At 41.2% G+C, this 27301-nt stretch overlaps 1 protein-coding gene across 3 annotated transcripts in view; it reads right to left on the reverse strand.

Moving 5' to 3' along the window:
• Nucleotides 1–1577: 1577 nt before the first annotated feature.
• Nucleotides 1578–27301, reverse strand: part of ATG4B (autophagy related 4B cysteine peptidase) — a 33934-nt gene continuing 8210 nt past the window's right edge. For all 3 annotated transcript variants that reach the window (XM_074297935.1, XM_074297936.1, XM_074297937.1), the window contains 12 exons: nt 21730–21831; nt 21369–21440; nt 18007–18105; nt 16284–16385; nt 15535–15607; nt 13291–13370; nt 12344–12537; nt 11006–11084; nt 10292–10437; nt 5939–5995; nt 5375–5468; nt 1578–3758 (listed from right to left, as the gene is read on the reverse strand). In XM_074297935.1, coding sequence (XP_074154036.1) covers nt 3685–3758; nt 5375–5468; nt 5939–5995; nt 10292–10437; nt 11006–11084; nt 12344–12537; nt 13291–13370; nt 15535–15607; nt 16284–16385; nt 18007–18105; nt 21369–21440; nt 21730–21831 — 1172 coding nt within the window. In that variant the 3' untranslated portion in view covers nt 1578–3684. The remainder of the gene's footprint in view (nt 3759–5374; nt 5469–5938; nt 5996–10291; nt 10438–11005; nt 11085–12343; nt 12538–13290; nt 13371–15534; nt 15608–16283; nt 16386–18006; nt 18106–21368; nt 21441–21729; nt 21832–27301) is intronic.

The following is a 27301-nucleotide window of genomic DNA, read 5'->3' on the forward strand; positions in this document are numbered from 1 at the left end:
AATCAACAAGGACAAGGACGTGGATGTAGCAGGAGCATAATTCTTTTATCTCCAGATTCAGAGACAGTAGGCTCAGACCAGCTCACTACCAGCTGTCCTCCATCTACCAATCCTGCAAATGTGATGAGGGTGTTCACAGAAAGGGAAGGCGTCTTTTTAGAATAAAGGTACATTCAAGCTGTTAGGAGACTCTAACAACACTAATGCAGATGAATTGCGCACTCTGATATTCAAGAAATTAATATATTGATCATTTTCCTAAAACAGCTTTCCTTATATTTTTCTAGGCTCAAGTTGTCATTAAGCCCACAGGATGCAGGGTAAAATATAGATGAACTACAGAAATGTCCCCAAACCTGAGACAGCATATATCTAAGCTCAAGATAAAACTAGTTAACTATTCTTTCATGCTATTAGCTAATCACTCACTTGAAAACTTTTAAAAACTTCAATTCCCCAGAAAAAGCACATCCAAATAGTGACAAGTAAAAGGCCAAACTGTTTTGTTCATTCTTATAATGCTGCCAGGCAAGGGTTCAAGGCACACTGAACTCAAAAGAAGGCATATTTCAATTACCTCCTAAATAACTTCTCCATTTTCAAAAGTTCCACCCAAGATGCCATATATATTTCTGCACGAGTCGGGTTGGTTTTTTTGGACCCATCTAGATGATAACAGAAAACGGGATTGGAAACTCTGAGAACTCACTGAAAATTGGAAGAGCTTTCATGGATTTGAAATGGAGGTGAACTCTTCCATCTGGACAGCCCTAGATTCATCAGATTGATCGCTGCTGAGCTCCACGAGGTTTTCCAAGAAGTTGGTGTCCCAGCAACATAAACAGAGTCAGGGAACAGAACCAACCAGAAACCACCATCCTACATACAACAAGCAGTGAGAATATTCTCTGCATATATGCCATCAATGTACAAAACTTGTCACATTTTTCTTGAAATTGGGGGAAGCATTTCCATTATTTCAATACAGTATCAGCGAGGGACAGAACACATTTGCAGGATCTGTACAGTGGCAATTTAACTGGCACTGCAGGACCACTTTAGGTGGTTACATGCCTAAAGACTATGATGATCTATGACCCCATGGAGAGAAAATGTTCCAAAAAGGGTTAACTCAGTGGATGCATGAATAATACTGTTCTGCCCACATTAAGAGACGTAATACACAGTAAGGGCAAAAGAATGTGAAGAACAGGGGGAAAAAAAATCCCCATTCAGGATACCATCATCCTGGTTTTGATTTTACCACAAGCAGCTTTATCTATCACGTGAGTCCCTCTGGTGGCAGGGGGAATATAAGCCAGTAGTATCAATGGCCCAAGAACACCCCCATTATCATTTCATGGTGTGCTGCTGCACTCCACAGCAGAGGAATCCAGGGAGGTAGAGATGGTGGATATGAATCCACCCATTATGCAAGAAAGTTCCACCTAAATAAAGCACTTCCTTCTTCTAAGGTTTTGATCTCAAAGAAACTATCTTCAACCCAAGCCATCCATTTTAGGCAGACAACTCAATCTCAGTTGGAATTCAGAGTGATGTTTCAGAAACCAAAGGGCTTTTAAGAAGCTTGTCAGTTATTTATTCAGATAAAAACATAAAGCACTAAATGGAGAATTATCCCCACTCTCCTTAGCCACCCCCAAATATATGTGAAAGACAAGGAATGGATAAGAAAAGGAAAAGGAAATGGAGTAGTTGTTTCTTCTCGACTTCAGCAGGGTGCCTTGGAAGCTCTTCGGCATGACACACAGCACTGGAGTCAAACCACTGAATCCATTTCACTTGCTGTTACAGAACTGAATATTCAAGTGTTTCCTTCCTAACAGTTTCCTCCCCTTTACTTGCCGAGAACCGAAGTGGGAGTCAAAAAAGTGGCTAATGCAGCAGGCCCTTAGTAGTTTGGCAAATACCAATTTCTCCTTCCTAGGAATGAAGTATAGGAAATGTTCTTTGTCGGAGAAGGGCCACTTCTTCACCCATATTCCTTAGATGCATGATTAACAGATGGTCCACAAAAATCCCTCTCCCTTTAAATGTTTCCTAAAGAACTGACAACACTTGCAGGAAAAATGGCAGCTTTATACTTGAATGGGGCTGAAGAGCCAGTCAGCTAAGGACTAAAATGATTTGAATTGGTCTAGCAGTGCAGATTAGGGTACAATGATAGAACCCAACAGCCAAAGAAAACCAAGCAGGTGGTTTTTGAGGGCCCAAAGAACATCCCAGGCCGGCCTAAGTGGATCATCACAACGGTGATTTGCCATTGGTTTCTAAGACCATCCCTGCACCGGACAGCCAACCTCCCAACTCTCCAGCTGAAGCTAGCATAAAGCCAGGGCCATCACAGCTAATGCTGCACCAAGCGCGGAAACCACAGAGGAAATCCTGTTTGTGGGCCGTTACTAGAAGTCAAATCACCCAACGCATTACTCCCAAGCCCACCTCTTCTCCTTCATGGCTTTTCGCACTGCTAATGGCAGTCTGCTCAGACTTTTTGCTAATGTTCTTGCAAAGGCCAGTGTTTGATTCTTGGTTCATTGGGAGAAATATTCTTTCTTAATCTCTTCCCCCTCTTAGAAAAACCTGTTGTACTGTCCTAGCTTTGTGATGATGATGCAGTATTACTGAAGGGATGGGCAGTCCTTGAGTTTTATACACTGAACACTTTCTACAACACCATCAACCACTCAGAAAATTTACCAGTTAAATACATTTGACCTCAAGGGCATGTTCACCATGACAGGGGCAAAATCCTTTTTCTGCTTTCTCTTGATTTAAATATACTGTCTACAACTATGGGGGATTTTTTCTGGAGAATGTGTGTGTGTGTGTGTAAGACAGATAAAAACAGAGACACAGAGAGAGGGAGGAAAGGAAAAAGAGGCAGAGAGAGGAAGGGAAGGGCAAGGGAGGGATAGAGAGGGAAAGAGAAAGTGAAAGTGTGTGGGTATAGTGGTCTTGAAGAGCCAATTTTACTTTTTTTTTTTTTTAAATGAGAAACCTTGTCATGGTAAAATCCAGTCAGTCCAATTCCCAGCCCCCCAGGGTAGCCCTTAAAAATAATGAAGGAGCAGCAGAGAACTGAAAGAAGACGAAAAAAGACAATCACATGTCTGCAAGAAAGCACTGCATATGGAGCACGAGTAGCACCCCCTGTGGAGGAGGAGGTGAACTGGATGGGAGGTCCGGGCTATTCCTGTACCAGGCTAGGCTCGGCTTCCCCCCACTTGGACCTGAGGATGTCCAGCCCACTTTGCTCCCGCTGCGTAACTAAAAGAACCGGTGTCCAAAGCAAACCAAAGCCTAGAGGATTAGGAGGTGGAGGGCCTGGCCCCCCGGCATGAAGCACACCAGTCCTGGCTCTGCTCCTCACACGGGACCTTTCGACACTGAGGCGACACCGTCTCCATTTCCTGAAAAAGTGTTTTGTGCTGAGGATCCTGACTCCAAGCATTAAGGCTTCCATGAAAACATTCTTGATCCAAGGACCGAATGCAGGCAGCGCCTCCTCTGCTCGGAGGCCGCACGCGCTGGGATGGATGAAACACTGGGATGTCATCAAGTGCCTGTGAAAACCGCGGAGCCGGGCTCTCAGAGGGGCTTCCCTCCCCACCCCCCACCCCCCACGCAACACAGATCAGGCAAGTCCGCCGCCTAGCCTTTTCAAAGGGACAAAATTTCAAAGTCTTCGTCTTCGGAGTCAAAGAACCTTTCCAGTCTCTCCACATCGGAAGAATCTAGGGGAGAGAAAAGCAGCAGTGTCAGCGGAATGCTTGGGGAGAATTCCTAGCAAAGCCAACAGGTGCTCCCCGAGTCCTCATTATGGGCCAAAGGCCACCGCAGGGGGTCCCCACTTTCAAACTGCCCTTAAGGCAAGATCAAAACCGCCCCACACCAGTAAGAAACTCAGGCAGCTTCCCATGCAGGGGCCCTTGGGTGCTCTTCCCCAGCGGAGATGCCCCCTTCTTCCAGGCACTGGGACTGGTGAAGTCTGCCAGTTGGTGGAACGAGGAGTCCTCACAGTGACCAGGTGGCCACCACCAGAAAATGGTTCAGGGGCTCAAAAATAAAGGGAAGAACTTATGGAGCCTCCTCTGGCGTCCTGAGCTTGGTCACCATGACAAGAAAAAAACACGGGGAGAGGGCCTCTACTTAAACTTTCCGCAGTTACGGGAGACCCAGAATCTGCGGCCCCCAGTTCCGGGCAGAACACCCAACCTGTAATCATTACCCCCAGAGAAGCCCTTCAAACTGACAGATCGGGGCAGAACTGCTTCACAAACCGGGGACAGAGCCCATGTGTGCCTGGGAGCGTCACCATCGGTGCTAGCCTGGGCTTCTGAATGACGCAGTCAGGAGAAGCCCAAAGGCAGCGGCGAGGGCTGGGCCAGAACTTAAAGAGCCCTGGCATAGGCCTAGCAGGTAGGCCACGGAAAAACCGCCAGCCATGGTCAGAGGCTGGCGCACTGCCCCTCTCATTTAATAAGGGAGGGCCCCAGGGGGCTTCTCTGACTACAAATCAAACCTCTGTCCACTTGGCTGTGCTGCTTCTGACAGGGTTCAGAGGGATGAAATGCTAAGAGTGAGAAGGGTTAGGAAAGAGTACAGAAGGGAACTGCTAAAATCAGAAGCAGCAAAATCTCTCTTTTTAAATTTAGAAATAAAAGGTAAAATGAAAAAACAAAAACAAAAAACACATGATCCACCCAAATTCTAATGCTTGATATAAGTCTCACCAGTAACCAAACATAACAAAAGAGGCATATGGTCACTTTATGGATGTTCTCTACTAGACCCATGGCTGAATTTAAGTATAATGTGCCAGATAATCTTAGACATTATAGATTTATGTGAAAACACCAGCAGTAGCTTAGGATTGATACATGCATTTACTAACACATGTATTTAAAATCTATATATAAATTAGTCAATTATTCCAAGTGTCTGGGTAAGTTAAAAAATGAAATGACATGTATCATGGGCCATAACACAGACTACAAAATAATGAGTCTATAGGAGAGTTTATATAATGAAACAAAACCAAAAATCCCACAAAAATTTACTACAGATCTAATTTTCTTCAATATTCATATCAGTGTAGACAAAAGAAAAGAAAAAAAAAGATACTGTTTTTACTTCTGGGCAAAAAACATGATGAATATTTAAAAGAAAAAATATGCAGGGAGAAACTAGGAAAGAATATGGGCCTAAGCTTTCAAATTTCTCAGCGTCTTGGGTCTTCCTGGCTGTGGTGTTCAAGCAGAAGCTCATGTGGGCAATTATTATCAGAAAGCAAAAAGGGCATAGAAAAGGGGGCATTCCATGTCTCTTCCAGGTTCAATAAGGACATTACCTAGTGAAAGATTCAACACATCTGGGCATGAGAAGTGGGAAGGTTGCCGCTCAACCAGCTCAAACATCGGCAGGGCTCCTGGGATTCGAGATAACTGCAAGGAAAACCCCACAAAGCAGCTTGAAGATAAACCCAATACTTGTAACAGTCCCACCCGCAACACTTCTAAGCAAAAGCTATACCAGCCACCCAACACCTGGAGGGAAAGGTTCCAGGTGGTGTTTCCCATTGGAAAACTTCCTTGTTTTACACAAGGACAATCTTTTGTCAGATCTCTTCAGATGTTAATAATTTACAGATTTGAAGGTAGAAAGAAAAATATGATACACTATACTTGAGGCAGAACTTTAATGTAAAAATATAACCCAAATTCAGAGCAAATTATTTTCATCATTATCAGCACCATAATCTCTAAATCAACCGAAGACTCAAAATCATCTTGAAACTTCCTCTAAAACATAATGAAAAAAAGCTGTTCCCAGTATTCCCCATTTCTTAAGAACTATAGATTCTAATTTTATAAAAGGCTTGTCTTGTGCAAGACTGAAGAGGATAAAGACAAACCTTTTTGACTTGTTGGCACCAGTCATTGAAGTCTTCCTCAGTTTTGCAGAAAAAACCCTAAAAGATAAAATTTATTTTAAAGTGGAAATATGAAAACACAAACCAAGATGGCACTGAAATGGCTCCCATTGGTCAATGTGGCAAAAGGAACTGTGGAAAACAGTCTTGCCATCCTCTATGCCCTCTTTTCTCCCTTCTTAAACAACCTTCAACTTTTCCTCTTCTCAATTCTGTTTTGTTTGTACTCATATTGGCTTCAGCAACTATGATAGTTGAAATGCTTTAAGGAAAAAGTCACTAAAATGCAAAAGCCAAATGATAAAATTTGGTAACTTACTGAGTGCTGCCTATGAATGGTGAAGGTTGGGTTTTTCAAATCTACTAACAATAAAATTGAAATCTTAAACCCTACAAATATTTTAATTAACATATACAGCTGAAACAGCATCAAAAGAGAAAACTAAAAGAAAAATCAAGCAAAATCACTCCATTTAAAATCTAAAAAACATTAATAAACTAAACTCGGTCAGCATAAGTGCACGACACAGTACACATTTAACAAATAGATGTCAATGACTGCTCATGTTAAATTTATTATCAAATAGCTTAGCATGTTAGGGAAGGAAAAATTTTCTAACGCAAATGTTTAAAATGGTCTTTATATGTAATTGGAAAAAAAAAATCTGCCCTGAAACCTGAAGTCGAGGCCTTCACTTAACATTTACTAAGCTCTGTGACCCTGGGCAAGTCAATGTCACTTATATCCTAATTGTCTTGCCCAAAAAACAAACAAAAAACTCCAAGAAGAAACATGGTGGCTGACTACACAAATTATTTTACGACTCTAGACTTCACTTCTATTAATTACTAGAGCAAATATTGCTTTTAGATGATAAAATATTTGAAATAATCCTTCAATTTCAGCATAATTAACGCAAACTTTATGGATCTCAGCTTGAATACCAAATAGATATTCAAACATGGCACTGAGACTCAATGTCATGAAGCAGTTAGAAATGTCTTGCCTCAATGGCCATTCCATTATTCAGAAGGGAGAGAAGCTAGAGAGGCGGATGGTCTCTTCAGCAGTGGGCAGCTCAGTTGCCGGGCCAGCTAATCCTCTCTCTGTTCTGGGTGCTGAGCTCTGCCAGATCATATCCCCTTTTCAGGACACCCTTTTTCTTCCATCTCTCTTCTCTGCTAGTTCTCTGAACTTTCTCAAAGTCAGCCCCATTTCAAGCCTTTAATTATCAACTAAATTTTAACATCCAATGTTGATCTCATGTCTTTGCTCCAAACCAGAAGCACATGACAACTTCTCACTAGGGATTCCCCATCACTCACCTATCTTCTCTCTGGACAAAATGGGGACCATGCCCTAAAGTAAAATAGAAGTTTCTAAAAGGGCAGGAACTTTTGGCTTTTGTAGCCATAGCTCTTGAATACCTTATCAAACAAAGCAGATACTTGATATATGTGTGTGAAAAAAGAGGGATCATTCCAGAGAACAAGTAACAGAAGGGAGATCTTTGTCCTGAGATTTGGGGACTCCAGATTCTTAGAGGTTTAATGGGCAGGAACAATTCTATGGCCTAAAGAAGGAAGCTTAAGAAAGTCTCTACAATTAAATTTTGAAGACAGAGATGAACAATCCTGAGAAAGAAAAAGGAGAATTGTCTCCTTGGATATACTAGGTAGTCAATGACCAACTTAGATTTTAAAAGAGATGTGGGAAAAATGGTCCAATAATGAAATGAAGGCTGAATGTTGAAATTCAGCTTCCTCAAGTATAAGATCAGGAGGCATCCTCGACTGAAAAAAGCTCAAGTAATTCTAGTGAACTCTCAAGGTCCATGTCATTGGTGCCCCTAATCCACCCGCAGGCTACAAGAAAAGAGGCACGAGAGCTGACCGATGTCTGCAAGACAGCCATGGCAAAGAGGAACTGAGCTTCTGCTTGGCCCTAAGCTGCAAGGCACAAGCGTCAGAAGCCGCAATCTCTAAGCTGAATGGCAAAGCCCAGCACTGTGATCAGATGTGCACGCCACTTATGCAGGAACAACCATTTCCTCCTATGATTCTCATTAGTGGACTACTATTTCCTATATTATTTACAATTGGCTTGATTACAGCACTAAAACATTATCTAAAAAAATCTGGTGACCAAGCGGAATTTGGGCAAGTTAGCTAGAAACGATTCCACAGGCATATTCTGTTCTAATAAAACTGATCTCTCACTGAGACAAATGATAAAGGAGAGAACACTATGGAAAGCATTGTCACTATTGGAGAGAATCCAAAGGCCCAAAAAATCATGGTGTTTACCAACTCAGACTCAGAAAAGATCAGTGTATCTAGGAACCAAAAGATGGTTATAGTATAACTAGGAATTACCCTAAATGCCTATGTATATGGTTCCAAGTCAGGGAAATAGAGGAATCAATCCCTAGAACTGACAGAGACACATCATAAGTAAACTAACAAAATTCACTAATATTTAACCTTGTATAACATTTACCTTTCATTATTGGCTTCATGTTAATTAACACTTAACCATAAAAAACTTACTCAAATATTAAATATCAAATGGAGTAACATATAAAGGTCACTAAGTCAGACACATGTCTGAAGATTTTGTTGACCTAAAGAAAAGTACATGATGATCACGACATAATATAAAAATAAAGCCTGAAGGAGCCTGAGGGAAGCAGGGGCATCACTTCCATCAGTTCCTCACTCAAACTACACCACGACTCCTGTTTTCCTTTGACACTGACCCTATTCCTCCTGCTCAGCCCCCAGGACCCCTGCACACAAGGAGACTTGGAGGCCGAAGGACAGGAATCCGTCCAGAGCTCTCCTCGTTCTCACAGAGGTCTTCCATAGCAGCTTCCCAGGCCTCTTCCTCTGAGACACAATAGTCCCCTACACAGGGTGAAGATTGAACATTCGGTTGGAGCCCCTTGGAAAGGAACCTTACAAAGACAAAGGCTTCACCACCCCCACCAGCCTTCCTCACCCCCGTTTCCCTCCAAGCGCCCCACGGCCTTCTTGTCACTACTGATGCCCATCCCTGGAACACCTCCCCTCCCCAGCTCCTAGGCAGTCAGCGTCCCTGTCCCTCTTAAGAGTGGAAGCTCTTTTTTCTCGTATGGGCCTCCCAAGGGCCGTATGCATTTAAGTACTGGAGCTCCTCCAGAGGGGCCCTTCCTGAGCATCTCCCTGCAAGGCATAAGCTCCTGGGAGGCACTCAGGGCCACCTTTTATAGCATGGCACAGGAAGACCACCTGAGAGAAATGATTAATGACGATGGGGGCAATCAGAGGGCTCTTTTTTTCTGTAACCCTTATTTCAAAAAGACATCACTGACAAGTACTTGAGTTAATTCTCAATCTGGGTCAGACCCCTTAAGTTATTCTAAGCTTTAGCACTTTTTGGAGAGTCAATTCAATGAGGGAGTTTCCTAGTGTTTTTCTTTCTATAATCTCTATGCAAAACTGGTAGTATTAAGCAGGTTTAAGAAAAATATAAATTATCATGTATCATATAATGTATAAAGAAATATGAATAAAACAACTGAATAATTAAAGTGACCAAGCCTGGCCTTAAGAGATCGTAAAATGTGCTTTCCTCCTCTAACTGAAAAGGGGACAATGTTGCCCGTGCCAGGAGAGGGAATATACCTGGTTTGACTAAATTTTGGTTTTGTTTTTTAAATTTAAATCTGTTTTAAGGAACCAGTCTCTTGGGGCTAGGGGGCAAGGACGACCTCTGGGTTCAGAAATTAATATGATTAAGACACAAGTTGCATAAGGCATTCCAGTCAGATTTCAGCCAACAGGAAGACAATATAGTAAGACGTCTTAGGTGGGCATGCTCATTTCAACTCCAAAGATTTCCTTTTACTTTTAAGATGCTTTGGCAAGGAACTGTACCCCTGGCCCAAAGTGACTCTAAGGACCATCAAGAAAGAAAAATACCTAAGAGAAGGGAAGAACCATCACCACATCAAGAGGTAAGGCTCTACCAGATACATGTCTCTGAAGGAAGAAAAAAGACAGAACAGCCTAAGTTTCAATAGAGAGGAATGTGGGAACTGAGTATGGATCCCAACATAGCACTTTCACTTTTTGATGTTTGCTTGAATTTTGTTTTCTTTCTCATTTTTTTTCCTTTTTGATCTGATTTTTCTTGTGCAGCAAGATAATTGTGGAGATATGTACAGAAGCATTGTACATGATTTGTTTTTTGTTTTGTTTTGTTTTGTTTTGCTGAGGGAATTGGGGTTAAGCCATAGTACACAAAAACAGGGCTGGACAGGAGGAACACGGAAGGGGATGCTGGATACACACCACTGCGATGGAGGGGTCGAGCTCCCCAATGTTCATGCGGCACGGAGGGTGCTGGCAGTGGAAGGTCTCATCGGGGAAAATACCGCCTTCGGTCGCCTCCACGGCAGGTTGGGTTGTATGTGGGTCCAGGTAGATCAGCTCCTCCCCTGGGCAAGCAGAGAGGGGGAAATGAGTGAGCATAGAGCCCTTACAAAGAGGGAAGGGAGAGCGGGCAAGGGCCTTGCCCTCCTTCATCCAATAAAACCAACTCAAGGGGAAAGGGGGAGAGAATAAAGACAGTGGAAATGGAATGGGGTAAGAAAGCACACGCCATTACAACTATAGACCGTTTGATAGGTGGGCAAGCAGCTTTGGACTGAAAAAAGAAGGCCCCACACAAAGAGGGGCCCAAAATAGGGAAACAGAAATGCAGAAGGAAGTGCCTCTTCTCGGGAGCTCTGCAGAGTGAGCGTCCCAGCTCTGCCCACCTGAACCGGACCCACCCCAGGTGACCCCCTCACAGGGAAGCCAAGGCGTGGAGGCCAAGCGCTCCAAAGGGAACAGGATGGAGAGCGGTGTGGAGTGGCCTGTGGGAAGGAGGACAGGGAAAGACTGCAGCATTGCTCCATGGGATAAAGTTCAAGTCACGGGGACACACTGAGCACTTTTTTTTTCTCCGTTTTAATTTCAAGGCAATTTGGATACCACAGGAACCCAGCGCTGTGGACGACTCACCTACATATCCAATGAAGTAGTGAGCACTGTTGGGCTTCCCTCCAATTACTCCCAGGGACTGGGGCATCATAAAACAGTGCTGCAGAAGAAACAGGGGGGAGAGAGAGAGAACCACTGAGACACGATACGCTGATGAGCATCAGGGAGGAGACAGAACATGGAGAACACCACGATGACAGTGCCGGGGGAGGACGGACACACAGACACAGATATACACACAGACACACACACAACACCTCGAGACCATCCAAGGAGGTTACACTAAGGGGAAGGCACAGTCTGTCGGGGCCAAGATCTAGAGGGGAAGCTCAGGAAGGCTTTCCAGAAAAGGGAAGCCCTGGAGAAAGTGCCTGAGAGAAATGGAGGGAAGGAAAGCAGCAGCAAAAGTCCCCCCTTCCCCCCACCCCCGGACACAGAGGATCTGGAGCTCGGCCAATTATGCGGACAGAGGGATTCAAGCCCAATGAGCAGCCGACGGAAGGTGGCGGTGCCAGGGGGAGCAGCACAGGCTTTTGACAGGTCCTGCGCAATCTCTGTTTCAGGACAGTCATGACAAGGTGGCATCTGGGGAATCTCCACCTGGCCAGGATGTGTAAGAGGTATGGAACTGGAAGAAATTCAAAGCACATAGACTATGGGCAAGGGGTGCAGTGTGTTGGGCCTCAGTTTCCTGATCTGTAAAAATGAGGGGGCTACACCAGAGGCTCCCTGTGACTGTGACTTATTTGGAGGCTCCTTTGGGGATCCGGCCCAAAGTACTGTTAGTGTGGCTCAGGGTGGGGAAAACACAAAGAGCGTGACCCTCCTAAGAACACTGAGATCAAAATGGGATCCGTGTTTGGGAATGAGGATGGAGACAAAAGGACAGAGAAGATCCTAAAAGTGGGAAGTGATACAGAACTCCCCATAAAGAAAACAGAACACTCCAAACCCCCTCCCAGGGGAAGGAGCTAGGACAGCTTGGTTCTGGGTAAGAGGAAGAGACAGTTTCCCGGTTCAATGAATCCCGGGCCTGGGCCCTGTGCTGTTCTGCCCCCAGGCTGGCCAGGCAAGAGCTGCCTAATGCAGCCCTGGACTCCTCACTTATCTCTGACTTTCAGAGTGACCTGGGTATCACTTCTCCCTATTCCCCCCCCCTGCAAAATGAGCAATGAGAAGAGAGGACATCTAAGGTCCCTCTCACCCTCCGCATTTCTCTAGTTTCGCGAGGTCACCCTAGTAAGGGAAGAGAGCAGGACGAGGCATCCCATGGCTTGCGGACCCACGCCTTCTGCTCCAAGCCCAGTAGGAAAGCTGTCCAAACTGTGGGCACCTCCGGAGCTCCAGCTCCAGGCCTACCTTTAGGGTCTCGGTGTAAGCTTCATTGATGTCCGTGAGCCCCAGGCGGAGAGGGATCAGCAGCACCAGCGGTCTCCATGGTGATGCCCTATCCGTGACCTCAGCTGCAGGGGGGTATCCGTTGGAGAGCAGCTCTGAGTCGGCAGGAAAGGCGGCACCATCTGCACGTGGGAAACCGGCCTTGCACAGCCTCCCTGGAGAAGGGGAGACAACCACATGAGCAGCATAAAGGTGAGGGGCTCGGAGCCCCAAAGTCAGTCTGTGGTGCAGGATGACCTTCCTGTGGGAGTTTCAGGGCACTCCTCCTGGCCAAGCCTCCTGATCCGTTCTCTGCCTGCAGTTTGTCGGCCTCTTCCAGCTCACTGAACCCCTTGGCCTATAGTGGGACATCCGTGGCCAACAAGGCGCGCTGCCCCCACTCTCCAACATTTACTGGATGGTACATGGCCTAACCTTGGGCCAGATGTTCTTCTCTAACAGGCTATCTCAAAGATACAACAAAGCACAGGACACTCTGAATTCTCCTTTTCCACTCTCTCTTCCCTAATCTTCAAAGATAATTTATAAGGAGAGTCCATGGACTGGTTCTGCCTCCTCTCCCAGGAGTCTCGGGCAGCCATGGGCACTTCTCTCTGTCAGAGTTCATCACTGGCACACCACAGAGCTTCACTGTCCAGATGCCCTACCTAGTCCCACCCTCACTCCCACACAAGCTGCCACTCTCACACCCTTGCTTTGCTGAGGATTCATATTCCTCCAAAGTAACCCTCCTCCTCTGGGCACCCACCCTGCGCTGCAAAGAGCAGTTTTCCCTTCATGTTCTGTAATCCATTTGGCTCCAAGATGACAATTAAAATTTGTCAACCACGCGGATTTGATTCTGATTAATCTGAGGATTCCTGCAGTTACTTTCCCCTCTACTCTCTCTCAACATTTCAATGACTTACTTATCTCCTCCATCACCACAGTGTTATCCATTGCTATGTGGACAGCCAGTGAACTCCATGTGTCAAAAACAGCAAGTTTCCTAAAAGTAAAAGAAATAAGCAGGTCAGCAGGCTCTTCGAAGTTCACCATTATCCTTGTTTCTCTTCCCTTCAATTCTACAGGCTTCAAGAAGCCAGGGTGACCAAGTGTAGCAGAAGACAAAAACACGCCATGTGGTGAGACCCTGTTTTGGGGTGGCCCCCGCTGCTGGCAGGGCCACCAATATCTGACTTGGGCCCCCCGCCTTCTCCATCTTCTCAAGCCCCCATTGTCTTGGAACTCAGCCTCCCTCTGCCTAACACAACCCGATTGCCACTTCCCATTCCTATCACTGCTGTAGGAATGACTGGTGGCCTCCAACCCAGTTCAGGCCATAAGTAAGTGACCACATCACAGAAGCAAAATGGTGAAGAATGAACATATGGAGTTGGCCATGAGGAGTTAGACTAAGCCCTGAGTCAAACACCTAAATTAGACTCACTGTTTTACTTTTAACTTCAACTTCACACATTTTAATGACATGCAAAATCATTTACTTAATGGTAATTAGGCAGAAATGACAATTTTCACATATAACTGCAATACTTTCTAAAGTCCCCCAATTTTTAAATTTACTTTCTCCTGGTAATTATTGCTCCAAAAAAAAAAAAATAATAATAAAATAAAAATTATTGCTCCAGCGTTAGTTTCAGTAGAGTAATCACCACAAGAATAGCCACGTGTTAAAGTCCAAAAAGTCTTCTCATGACCTTCAGAGGGCACTTGATTTCAGTGGAGAAAATGCAGGAAGACAGGCCTGCCACCACAAGGTGTGAGATGGGATGAATGAATCTGTCTCTCAGTCCCCCAGGAGAGCCACTAGGAGCCTGACTAAAGATGAAATGAATCTCTCTCCTTGAGCTCCCGCCTTCAGTCCTTTGTCTTCTCTGCCCTCAATCCCAGTTTATAGCTCTACACTGAGTATAAACTAATCATTTTATCACTAGGAAACCATTATTTGTTGTAAGATTAAATAAATCATATTGAACTTAGAGAACTATTAATCACCATGCTAAACTAGATAACCACTGTTTTCATCAATTCCACTGACTTAGCACCTTGTAAGAATCCTTATTTCAGAGTTCTGGCCCATAACACCAGTAGACAGAGCTAGCAGTCTGTAAACAGGATCTAAAGCACAGGATTTGGTGGAAAATGAATGAATAAGAAAAGCTTCAGAGAGGAAGGGCGTGGTCAGACTGAATAGACTAAGTTGGGGGAAAGGTGGTGATTAAAAAAAAAAGTTTCTTGACTCCATTTGAGAATTACTCCTTATGAGCCTGTGAATTCAACATCCTCTTTGCCTTTTTTTTCCTCCCTTAATCCTCGTTGCTTCTACTTCTTACTGGCAATTCAACTTCAGAGAAAGGGAAGGAGCCCAAACTGACTTTCACAGGCCAATTTCTACAGAAACCAAATAGGATCTTGCCCAGTACTCATGCTCTCAGCACAAGCTAAGTTGAAGTGCTTCTCTCTGCCTTTCAAATTTTTTTTGTCCAAAATCTTTGTGTCCATAGACACAAAAGACAAACACTGAACATATGACATATCTGACACTTATATAGTTTCTACCCTTTGCTTAGACCTCCTACCACTAACCTGTATTTGTCCAAACCCAAGGGCTCCATGACCAAATCAGCTTTGAGTTTTATGTTGTTGGGATATAGTTTTAACGGTGAAATTTTAGATATTAGCCAGCAGATGGGGAATCTGTGGTGAGGGAAGAAAACCATAGTAACAAGAGCCAGGGAGCAGCTAGGTGGCAAAGTGGATAGAGCACCAGCCCTGAATTCAGGAGGTCCCGACACTCTGGTCTCAGACACTTAACACTTCCTAGCTGTGTGACCCTGGGCAAGTAACTTAACCCCAGCCTCAGGGGAAAAAAAAAAAAAAAAAGAGCCAATAGACAAAATACTGTAGAATTTCAGTCAATTTTGTTTTTATTTTTTTGCTGAAGAATCTTCTAGGAATAATTGATTTATCACTTAAAAAAAGCATAGAAAGGGTCCTTTCCAAAAAATGTTAAGGATAATAATTTTTAAAAATCATCTCCAAATAATACTAATAGTTGAGCATGTTTTATGATGCTCTTAAGTACTTTCCAAATTTGAGTATTACTACAGCTTTTCCTAAAAGAAATGAAAAAATAAGGGTGCAATACATACTTGAGTACTTGTGCAACTGTGTTTGGTCCGTACCACTGGCCTATAGATTTGCCCTCTCCGACTCCCATTTGAGCTGTATCAAAGAGACAAAAAAAAGCCTATCAAGTTATTCACATTTATAACCTTATCTATATCATCTCTTAAGATCACAATCTGAGGTCTTATTTGGAATGAGGTGATTTAGAAACTCACAGAAATGTGTGTGACAAACATCATTCACAAAAACTATTAGGCAAGGAAAGGGACAGGCCAGAGCTGCTCTATTTCTACTCAAAGAGAAAGGCTGTCCTGCAGGAGGCACAGGTTGTAGCAAAGTATAATTTCTTAGGGACGTTGTCATCTCATGTAAAACAAAACCAAATTAATTTGATTGTCCTCATCCCCAAAGGCAGCACTTTTATCTGTCTTCCTTTCAAACAGCATATCCGCTCTCCAGAAGGTTCTACCCTCTGAGGGGATGTTCACAGAGTTTGTAGATCAGAAGCTCCTTCTATGAGATCGGAGCACAGATATTCTCATTTTACAGAAGAGGAAATTGAGACACAGAGGCATGTTCCACCTTGTATAGGGTCACAACTAGCACCTGAATACCAGTCTTATGACTTCCAATCCTATATGCCTCCATTACACCACCTCGATAATCCCATCATCCCCTGGAAAGTTAAAGACATTCCTAGAAGAGGGCAGAAAACTTGCTGGCCCTTCCCAAGGTCCCAAGGTATCACCAATCTCCTAGATGCCCCTCTTACCTATTTGGTGGATAGAGTAATAGCTATCCTTTTTGTCAATGAAGGCGTTGAGGACATTGAAGTAGTTGTCTGCCTGCCTCCTCCCTTGCTTCCATCTCCAATCTATTAGAAATATACAAAACGATCAGTTACTTGGGATTGACTGAGAATCTCCATTTGGATTTTGTGATACTCACCACTTATAAATGGCTATGGTAACAGCAGGCAACCATAACATAACCAAGAACATGAAACAGTGAACAGTTTACCTCAAACTCCTCCATCCATCTCAAAAATACCGTAAGAGCAGTAAAATGACCAGACAAAGGGAGGCAAACTGGCCACTCAGTTCCTAGAGAGGTCATTGACCACTGGGCAGAACAGACAATAGGAACAGGGATGATTTCACTCTACGAGTTCAGTTCATGCCCAGATCACCTCCATGGAATTCTGGGACCCAAAGGAAGGGACTCAATCAAGGAGGATAGTGAGAATATTTCTATGGGACAACAAATGGGGCCCAGTATTGAAATTCAGATCATGGAGAGGAAGAAGACAAAGGGTAAAAAGCCTGCCTGGCTATAGGGTAAGCACTTTGCTTTCTTCCCCTCCCCCCCCAGGGCAACTGGAGTTAAGTGACTTGGCCAGGGTCACCCAGCTAGGAAGTTGTGTCTGAAGCCAAATTTTAACTCAAGTCCTCCTGACTTCAGGGCTGGTGCTCTAACCACTTCGCCACCTAGCTGCCCAGGGTGAGTCCTTTTTAAGACAAAAGACAGCTAGGCCAGAAGTCAAATGTGATATCACTTTTCCATCTCTCAATATCCATGTTTGTGAAAATTATCAGCTGATGGATACAAAGAGACAAGCAGGAAGATCATGCAAGTTAAACTAATCATGAACAGTGACTCCCTGGCACCTGATTACCAGTTATAACTTGCTTGTAACAAACAGCAAACAGATTGATTTGTGTTGATTGCCCAATACACAAAATACAAAACCCACAAGTGCTTTTAGCATCATGCAGGATATCTAGATGAAATGAAAGGTCTCTGAAAAGGAAATTAAAACAAAACAAAACAAAAAACCATCAAAGGTCCAGGGCTGCTATCTGGCAAAGGGGTTCTCCCTTTTTTCAAAAGTTAAGGGCTGATTCTTCAGGCAGGCTCATGTGTGCTGTCACACCAGTGCCTATCCATCCTTATCTCAAGTACTTTATAATATGGGACAGCTGCTGTCTATGACATGCATCTAACTTTCCTTTAAACAAAGCATTTGTGGAGATCATTAAAGCAGAGGTGAGGGAAGCAGATATGAAAAAAAACTTAGAAAGCTTCTAGTACTTCAAAGATGGCTAATTTTAATATAAATTCAAATTATATAACAGCCAAGAGAAAAAAATTACACATACATGAAGATACTGCAAAACTTACACTCACAGATAAGAACATATCCAAACCCTAAAGTGCACAATTTTATCACTTTAGAATGTCTTTAAAAAATAAAAAATAGTTATCAATTTAATTTTAAAACATGTTGACTTAACTTGAAATCTCTGAATGTTACGTGGTAAATTTCATGTGATACTATGTGCTATACTTCTTAGTTAAAAAAAACCAGCCCCAAATTAGATCTGTCATATTTGCAAGTGATTCTCTTTCAGCATTAGAACCAACCCTGTACCTCCTTCCCAAGATATAAACTGAAAACCAAAAATCCAAACCAACCATGTAGTTTTGTAGCTTACCTCTGCCTAAGTGTCTGCAGACTAGGGCTTGAGCAAAGATCATCTGCCCACACCGCAACATGCAACCCCAGCCAGTGTCTGATGTTGGGCCCGTCCCTCCTGTTATCACAAAGGGAAATCCATCAATAAGCCCAATAGAAGCGATAAATTACACAAGTAAATGACTCTTGCTCCTTTTGTGCGTTCTATCCAGTGGAAAGGTACTTCTAGTAGCTTAACGTATTTACACTTTTCACAATGTGCTATGGGAACCCGTTAGGACTCACTCCTCAAAAGGCTGCACTATTTTAAACAAGTGCTACTGAAACAAGCAGAACCAGGAATACATTGTGCACAATAACAAGCAAGACTGTGCAGTGATCAACTATGAAAGGTTTTGTTCTTCTCAGTGGTTCAGTGAGTCGAGGCAATCCCCATACACTTTGGATAAAAAACACCATCTGCAGCCAGAAAAAGCACTAAGGAGACTGAATGTAAATCAACACATGCTATGTTCACTTTTTTTCTGTTTAATCTCTCCCATGATTTTCCCCTTTTGCTCTGATTTTTCTCTCAACATGATTCATAAACCAAAGCGTATTAAAAATAAAACTTACTACAATAAAAAATTTTTAAGTGTTGTTATTATTATTCCTATTTTACAGAAGAGGAAATTGAAGCAGACTGAAATTAAGTAACTTGCCTGGGATCACAAAAATTTCTAAGGCCAGATTTGAATTCTTAATAATAAAACTAACAGATTTTGAATTCCTAATATAATACTGATAACTAAAATACGCATAAACAAAAACTTTGTGGTGACTTTAAGAGTGTTAAGAGGTCCTGAGACCAAAAAGTTTTGAAAACTGCTTCTATGCACACATGTACATCACTAACATAATAATTGATGACTACTTTGTGGCTATAGGAATTGGAAGAAAGGCTCCAAGAAGGACCAAAAATTTATTGTTTATTAAAATGTATCAATAGATGTAAGAGATGCACACTTTTACACATAAAACTAATCAGAGGGCATATGGTCTGAATCATTTGATATGTAACTAACAGTTATATATCCTTGTCGCCTATATTTCCAACAGCTTGCATTTTTAAAGTGTTTACTCAAAAGTCTGTAGTGATAGATGGAAGAAAGCAAAATTCTCTGATTCCCAAGAATTACATCTTAACTGTGTTCACCAATTTCAGAGAATTTACTAGAATTAGTCAAACTACTATTAAGTGCTGAAATAAATATAACTTCCATACTAACTAAATTTTTTTTTTTTTAAAGATTAAAGCCAAATGCTTAAAAAACATTACAATACCAATTTAAACCAAAATACACAATGGATTCTGCATCCACTGGCAAGAACTGTCAGGAACTATTTGTAACTTTAGGGATGAGAATCAAGAAAAAATTTGCTAAATGAGTACTATGTATGTCAAAGGTTCAAAATTGGCCAAGTGAATGTAGTTTGCATGTTACTATATTGTACAAGTATTCTATGAAGGACCATTCAAGGCCTCCCCATCTCTGGGTTTAAGATTCCTCAATACAACCCCTTTCCCCCCCAGCCTGGCTGGACCTCTGTCTGAACAGTCTTACCTTTGTCTCTCCTATTAAAGCCAGCAGTGGGTCAATTATGCCTTTAAGCGTTAACAAGGCATGCTCTTTCCATACTGAAATGTATTTCAGTGCGGAAATTAAAGGAGGAAACAAAAACAAAATAGTAAGAGTTCCTTTAGCAGTTTGGGGGGGAGGGGGCAGAGACATAATCTTTATCAGAAGGCCCTCCCCCAAAAGAAGTCATTTCCTCAAGTCCTTCCTAGGATGTCTAGGCTTTCTGTGCTAACTTAACTGTACTTGTTGTAAAAGATAGGACTGTTGAATCAAGAGACTAATTTTTTTTAAGCACAATAGAACTTAAATGCACATGAAGTAGGTGAAATTTGCTTCAAAGTCTCCTTTAAATTTATTCCATGATACTGTAATTCTAGAATAATTGTGATTTCAGAGTCTGTAACTCAAGAAAATTAACAATGGCAAATCTTCATCCTTTGAGAATGGACTGGAGCCAACAATATTGATCTTGACTAAAAAAAAATAAAACTTTTAAAGAGAAATGGCTTCACTGAATATTGAAATGGGCTTTACTGTATGACTGTTTTGAAAGCCAATCTGTCCATCATAGGAATAATTTGGAAAGGAACAATCCTTCTCTGGATGTTTAAATTCTAGTAGAGTTCATAATCTATACAACAGACAGAGCCTTCCCTGGGGCTACTTCAAGCCTATTCTTTCTGATATTCAAGTTTCCAGTCAGGTAGAAAGGCTCTCCCCTCCATATGCTCTTGATCAAATAAAGATTCCTTGGGTTTACCCAAGTGTCTAGGACTAGAGAGGTGATAGTTCTTTTTTATTCAGTCTTGGGGCCGGCACGTCTGGAGGGCCAGTGATCAATTCTAAGACATTTTACAAGGTGTGATGATGAGCTGGGAATTATTTCCAGTTAAGCAGCATAGAGGATAGAATGCTGGACCTCGAATCAGAAAGGCTCTGGTATCATTTACTAGTATGTAACTCTGGGTATAACAGTTACTTCCGAGGGTTGTGTGAGATCAAAATGAGGCAACATTTGCAGAGCACACATCTTAAAGCACCATTCTCTATCATTCTCTTATTTTGTGATACAGAGAATGGCAGCTTTGTTTTTATTGCCACAACTGAAAAAGTCAACCAGCAGAGCCCATTATCTAGAGGCACCTCAGTTGGAGCTCTGGGGCAGAAAGGGCATTTTAGCTCCATTACCTTTCAGGAACCTTCCAGTTCTGAAATTTGGAGATAAATTGTAGGAGAAAAATTAAGTTCTATAATTTAACATCCAAGGAATGTTCTATCTCAAAGATAGGAAACTCCATTGATTTAGAGGAGCTGTGAAATACATTCCTAGTCTGGCCACTACCTGACTTAGCAGCCCAGCCAGGACTTGGGCACTGTACTTGGTATATATTTGTTCTCCAAAATATAAGATTAAAAACTTTTATAAAAGATCACATTTTTATGTTTTGCATGTATTTTAAAATATATTCTTGAGGAAAGAAATAAAATAATAAGTAAGACTAACCCAGTAATTTGGGGGGGGAAGGGGAAGAAAGAAGATGGAGGAAATTTCTGCATCTGAGATTTCACAGGAATAGGGAACCCACAATGAGGCAACTCCCAGAAGCAACCACCATTAGCACTTAGCAAGTGGTTAAGACATGTAGAGGTTTGAAAAGATTCCCCATGCCAACATGTGTCAAGAGTTGGGACCCACAGCATACATTCAAGTAGAAGTTGCATGAATGATATTAAGGTATGCATATTAAATTGTTTTGCTTACCAATGGCAGGAAAATTTTTCCTATATGTGAACCAAAGCCGAGAAGTCACATCTGAAAGGATCTCTTCTTTTTCTGAAAGAAGATTATGACTTCTTAATAAAAAACCAAAACAACTACAAAACAAAGTCCTCCATAAAGTTTCATGAGTAGCATGGTTTAGTTTGAACTCAAATTATCTGGAATTACAACTCTGTTACATACATAGCTTCCAAAATTAGCATATCTAGCTTGTGAAAGATTTTATTAACCCTTTCTATACTTTTTAAATGATTCACTGATTTTCAAAAACCCATTAGCTGGAAACTACTCTACAAAATATAGCATTATCCCAGGCAGACAAGATTTTATAATGGTTTATTACCTGTGAAGATGGTATATTTTCTACCCAATATCCAGACTGGCTCTGTAGTTTCAGGGAAATCTTCAAATTCAGCAAATCTGAGAGTATCGTAGGTAAGAGTTGCTGTTGAAATCAAAGACAATATGATAAATATATTTAAGAAATCACAAAGTAAACAATATGCTTAGTTTATAATACTTCCATAACACGATATACAGTACAACAAAGGTTTATTTAGAAATAACTGGGAAAAATATCCATCTACTCAACCGTAAACTTTACAAATATTTTACAAACATTATGCCAGCTCACTGGAAAGTCTTCCCTTTTTCCTAGCTTAAAAAGTATAATGTCTTAGAACTTTTAGGAACCTAAGCAGAATTAAGTAGTCAATTGTTATAACTCTCCTGTATTTACCTGTAAACATTCATAAAATAAGACTCTAAAACAAATCCTGGAATAGCAGGACCAGCAAAAAGAGGGCCCAAGAAACTTGAAAGATCAGTAAGAAAGGAATGTTTCACTCAGATAAATAGAAACAAAGTCCAATACAAGAAGCTTCCCAGCAAGTCAGAATCAAACCTCACCTCAGCAAACCTGCCGAAGATCATGAGCCCCAGTGCAGGCAAAGGCCAACACTGGGACCCCCCCCAGGTGTATCAGCATAACCAGGGGAATGGCAGACTCCAGCTCTGAGAACAGCTCAGTATTTCATCATCTACCAGGGCAAGGCACCTCCGACCCTAACCCTAAATGCCCTCAGTCCCCACAGACCTTAGCACTAGGACCATGGCTCAGTCCCAGGGAAGCTGCCAGTCACTAACAGCTTTCAGCAGCACAAGACACCCCCACCCCAAACCCTCAGCCCAGCATCCCCACGAAGGGCCCCAAGGTCCTCAGGGTAACTTCAACGTAGCATCAGGTAAATGGTCTACAGACTCCAGCACAAGAAGCCCGAGACAATGTCCTTCCCACCTTGGGAGAAGAGATCAAATTTAAAAGAAAGGAAAAGGGCCAAAAAAAGATGAGCAGGAAATAAACAAGCATCTGACCATATGAAGTTATTATGGTGACAGGGAAGATCAAAACAAACTCAGAAGAGAATAGATTGTCAAAACACCCCATGGGCAAGCCCCTGGTACCCCCAAATGGGAAGTAGTCTCAAGCCCAGAAAGAACTGGAAAAAAGCTTAAAAAAATCACATAGGAGAGGTAGAAGAAAAACAGAGAGATGCAAGAGAATTATGAAAGTAGAGTCAACAGAACAGCTTGAAAAAGAAAACAACTGCTTAAAAAGTAGCGTGGGGCAAATCGAAAAGGAGAGACAAAAGCTAATTGAGGAAAACAACTTCTTAAAAGTTAAAATGTGGAAGCTAATGACTCTTTGAGACATCAAGAATCAAAGAAATTCAAAAGAATGAAAAAATGGAAGAAAATAAAATAAAATAAAATGGAAAAACAAATGACTTAGAAAACAGATCCAGAAGAGAGAATATCAGAATCACTGGACTACCTGAAAGCCATAATCAAAAGGAGGATCTGGACAACATCTTCCAAGATATTATCAAGTAAAACTGCCTCAATATCATAGAGCCAGAGGGCAAAATAGGGATCAAAAGATCCCATCCATAACCTCAGGAAAGACATCCCAAAATAAAAACTTCAAGGTACATTATAGCCAAACTATAGAACTAACAAGTCAAGGAGAAAACACCATAAATGGCCAGAAAGAAACAATTCAAACATCAAGAAGCCACAATCAGGATTGCATAGGAATTAGCAGCTATACTATTAAAGGATCAGAGGTATTGGAACATGATATTCCAGAAATCAAAGGAGCTGACTACAACCAAATATTACTTACCTGACAAAATTAAGCATAATACCACAAGGGGGAAGGAATAGCTAGTCAATGAAGTAGATGTATTTCAGGAAAAAAAAAAAATCTGACCTCCAATATCAATACCCAAGAAGCCTAAAAAAAAGTTAAAAGGGGAAAAGAAAACAAGGGATTCAGTGGAGCTAAATTGCTGATATCCTTACATAAGATGTTAAGTTTAATTCTTAAGATTTATACCTCTATTAATACAGCTAGAGTATGGGCAGAAGATGAACTGAAGGGAATGACAAAAAAAAAAAAAAAAAAAAAAAATTAAGGGATGGGTAGAGAAGAAAGGGAGAGGTAAATTATTTCACATGAAGAGGCATTTAAAAAACATTACAGTGAAGGGAAAGATGCAAGGATAGACAATAGGTATTGCTTGAAATGTACTCACCAGTATTGGCTCAAAGAGGGAAAAAAATAAGACATAATAAGTTGAATACAGAAATCTGCCTTACCCAACAGGAAAGTACAAGAAGAGGAGTTTAAGCAAAGGAGATGGAAAGAAAAGACACTGACAGAAGAGAGGGCAGACTGAAGGAAGATGAGAATGACAAAGAGGTAGAAGCAAAATGTTGTGAAAGAGGAGAGAAAGGACAAACACGAGGAAAACGAGGATGGTGGAAAATACACATTTAGTCATTGTAACTGTGAATGTGGGACAAACTCTCCCACAGAAGTAGAAAGTAGAGTAGATCAAAACCCAGAATCCTACCACATACTGTTTACAAGAAACATAGACAGAGTAAAGGTAAGAGGCTGAAGTGGAATCTATTTCATTTCAGCTGAAATAAAAATGCAGGGGTAGCAATCCTGATCTCAGACAAAGCAAAAGCAAAAAACAGCCCTAATTAAAAGAGTAAAAAGAAGGAAACCACATTTTGCTAAAAGGTTCAAGAAAATGAAGTAACATCAATACTAAACATATGTGCATCAAGCAGTAAAGCATCCAAATTATTTAATTTTATTTTAATGGTATACTTACAAGTAAAGATGATTTTTAATGTTCATTTTTGTAAGATTTTGAGTTCCAATTTTTCCCCCCACTCCTTCCCTTCCCTCCCTAAAACAGCAGGAAATCTGATATAGATTATACATGGACAATCAATTTTTAACACATTTCCATATGAGTCATGTTGGAAAAGAAAAATCAGAACAAAAGGGAAAAACCACAAGTGACAAAAGAATGCTTCAATCTGCATTCAGTCTCCAAAGTTCTTTGGATGGTCAGCATTTCCTTCCAAAGTATATTGGAATTGTCTTGGATCACTATAGTGTGGAGAAGAGCTAAGTCTATCATAGTTGATCATCATACCTTATAAAAAAAAATTAATAATTATATTTTTCCAGATACATGCAAAGATAGCTTTTAACATTCATTCATCTTTGCAAAACCTTGTGTTCCAAACAAAGTCTTCTCCTTCTCTCCCTCCCTCCCCAAGACAGCAAGAAACCTAATGTTACAAACATGTGCAACTCTTGCTGCACACACAAAAAATTGATCAAAAGGGAAAAAAAACCCCAAGAAAGAAAAACAAACAACAGCAAAAAGGTGAAAATAGTATGCTTTGATCCACATTTAGTCTCCAGTTTTCTCTGCATGCAAATGACACTTTCCATCACAAATCTATTGGAATTGTCTTAGATCACTTCATTGTTGAAAAGAGCCGTGTCCATCACAGTTGATTAATCTTCCTGCTTCTATATAAATGTTCTCTTGGTTCTACTCACTTCACTTAGCATGTAAATCTTTCCAGGCCTTTCTGAATTAAGCTTGCTGATTGGTTCTTAGAGAACAAGAATAGATTCCATTTTGTTCACATACATAACTTATTCAACCATTCCCCAACTGATGGACATCCACTCGATTTCCAGTTCCTTGCCACCACAAAAGGGCTGGTGTCCAATTTCTTAAAGAAGTTAAATGAATTATAAGTCCATAACCAAACAAGGGATAGAGCATTAAGAAATGTAAAATAAATATTTTTATTAAGTTAAAAGGCTTTTGCCCAAACAAAACCAATGCAACCAAGATAAGAAGGAAAATAGAAAGCTGGGAAATGACCATTATACCAACTGTCTCTGATAAAGGCCTCATTTCTCAAATATATAGAAAACTGATTCAAATTTATAAGAATGCAAGCTATCCCCCAATTGATAAATAGTCAAAGGCTATGAAGAGGCAGTTTTCAGACAAAGAAATCAAAGCTATCCATAGGCATATAAAGAAGTGCTCTGAATAATTTTTGATTAGAGATATGAAAATTAAAGCAACTCTGAGATACCAGCTCACAACAATTAGATTGGTTAATATGACACAAAAGGAAAATGATAAATGTAGGAGAGGATGCAGGAAAATTTGAAACTCTAATACACTGCTGGTAGAGTTGTAAACAGATCCAATCACTCTGAAGAACAATTTGGAACTATGTTCAAAGGCCAACCAAATTGTGCATACACTTTGATTAAGTCTATATGCCAAAGATATCATAAAAAAGAGGAAAGAATCAATAGCAGCCCTTTCACAGTGACAAAATATTGGAAATTAAGATGATGCCCATCAACTGGAGAATGGCTGAACAAAGTTGTGGTATATGAACACAGTATCAACATTTTGTGATCATCAACTATGATTTGACTCAGTTCTCAGCAATACAAATATATAAGACAAATACAAAAGAAAATGATATCCACATCCAAATAAAGAACTGACAGACCTTGAATACAGACAGCATACTTTTTTCACTTTATTCTTTTTGAATCTTTTTTTCCTTTTGATATGTTTCTTCTTTCACATTAACATGGAAATGTTTTATATGATAGTTGACTGTACTCCATTTTTGAAGAGGACCAAATTGACATAATTATATTAGAATCAAGTTACAGCGAGTCCACCTGTGGCTGATCAGACCAATACAAGTCGGAGTGCTATGCCACAGTCAGACACAGTTTCTATGCATATTTGGGGTGGACTCTAACTTTGCACATCTCATGCTTTTTCTGAGCTAATTCAATCTTGGTTTGTTCATAGAGCACAGCACCTTCTCTGATGAGGGCATGCCATGATGGGCAATTTTGTGCCACTGTCTCCCATGTTATACAACCAATTCTAATGTTGTTGAGAGATCTTGAGAGTGTCTTGCATTGTTTTGTTTAACCACCTTGTGAGTGTTTGCCCTGTGTATCAAGCTGCCTACCATTTTAGGAAGAGGGGAGGTTAAAATTTGGAACTAAAAATCTTGTCAAAAAAAAAAAAAAAAAATAGGATGTCTTATCTCAGGTATAATTTATACTACTATATTTAACTGACTTTTCAATTTAACAAACATTATCTCTCTGCACCTTCCCTCCAGCTTCAATAACCCAGAAAAAATTAAGTGAAAAAGTTGTGATGTGGTTAATTCCTTTCATTTACCAGATGACCTCTATTTAAGATTCCAAAAGCTTAATCCCATCTTACTACTGATACAAGAAAAGGTTTAAGAAACCGATATAACTTGAAAGAAATCTTAATCTAAATCCACATCCTAGAAGTACTATTTTGAAATTCAAAGATTACAGGATTTAGAGTCTGAAGGGACGTTTCGGCCATTTTCTCCAAGCTACAGGACACAAAATGTCACAGAGATCTTCAAGTGGAGTCAAGGATCTCAATTCCCCTAGTGCCAAGGCTGCCAAAATAGGGTTTCCCTGATTTCAAATTCTAGAGTTA

This window comes from Sminthopsis crassicaudata, chromosome 3 (genome assembly GCF_048593235.1).
Source record: "Sminthopsis crassicaudata isolate SCR6 chromosome 3, ASM4859323v1, whole genome shotgun sequence".
Classification (NCBI taxonomy): Eukaryota; Metazoa; Chordata; class Mammalia; order Dasyuromorphia; family Dasyuridae; genus Sminthopsis; species Sminthopsis crassicaudata.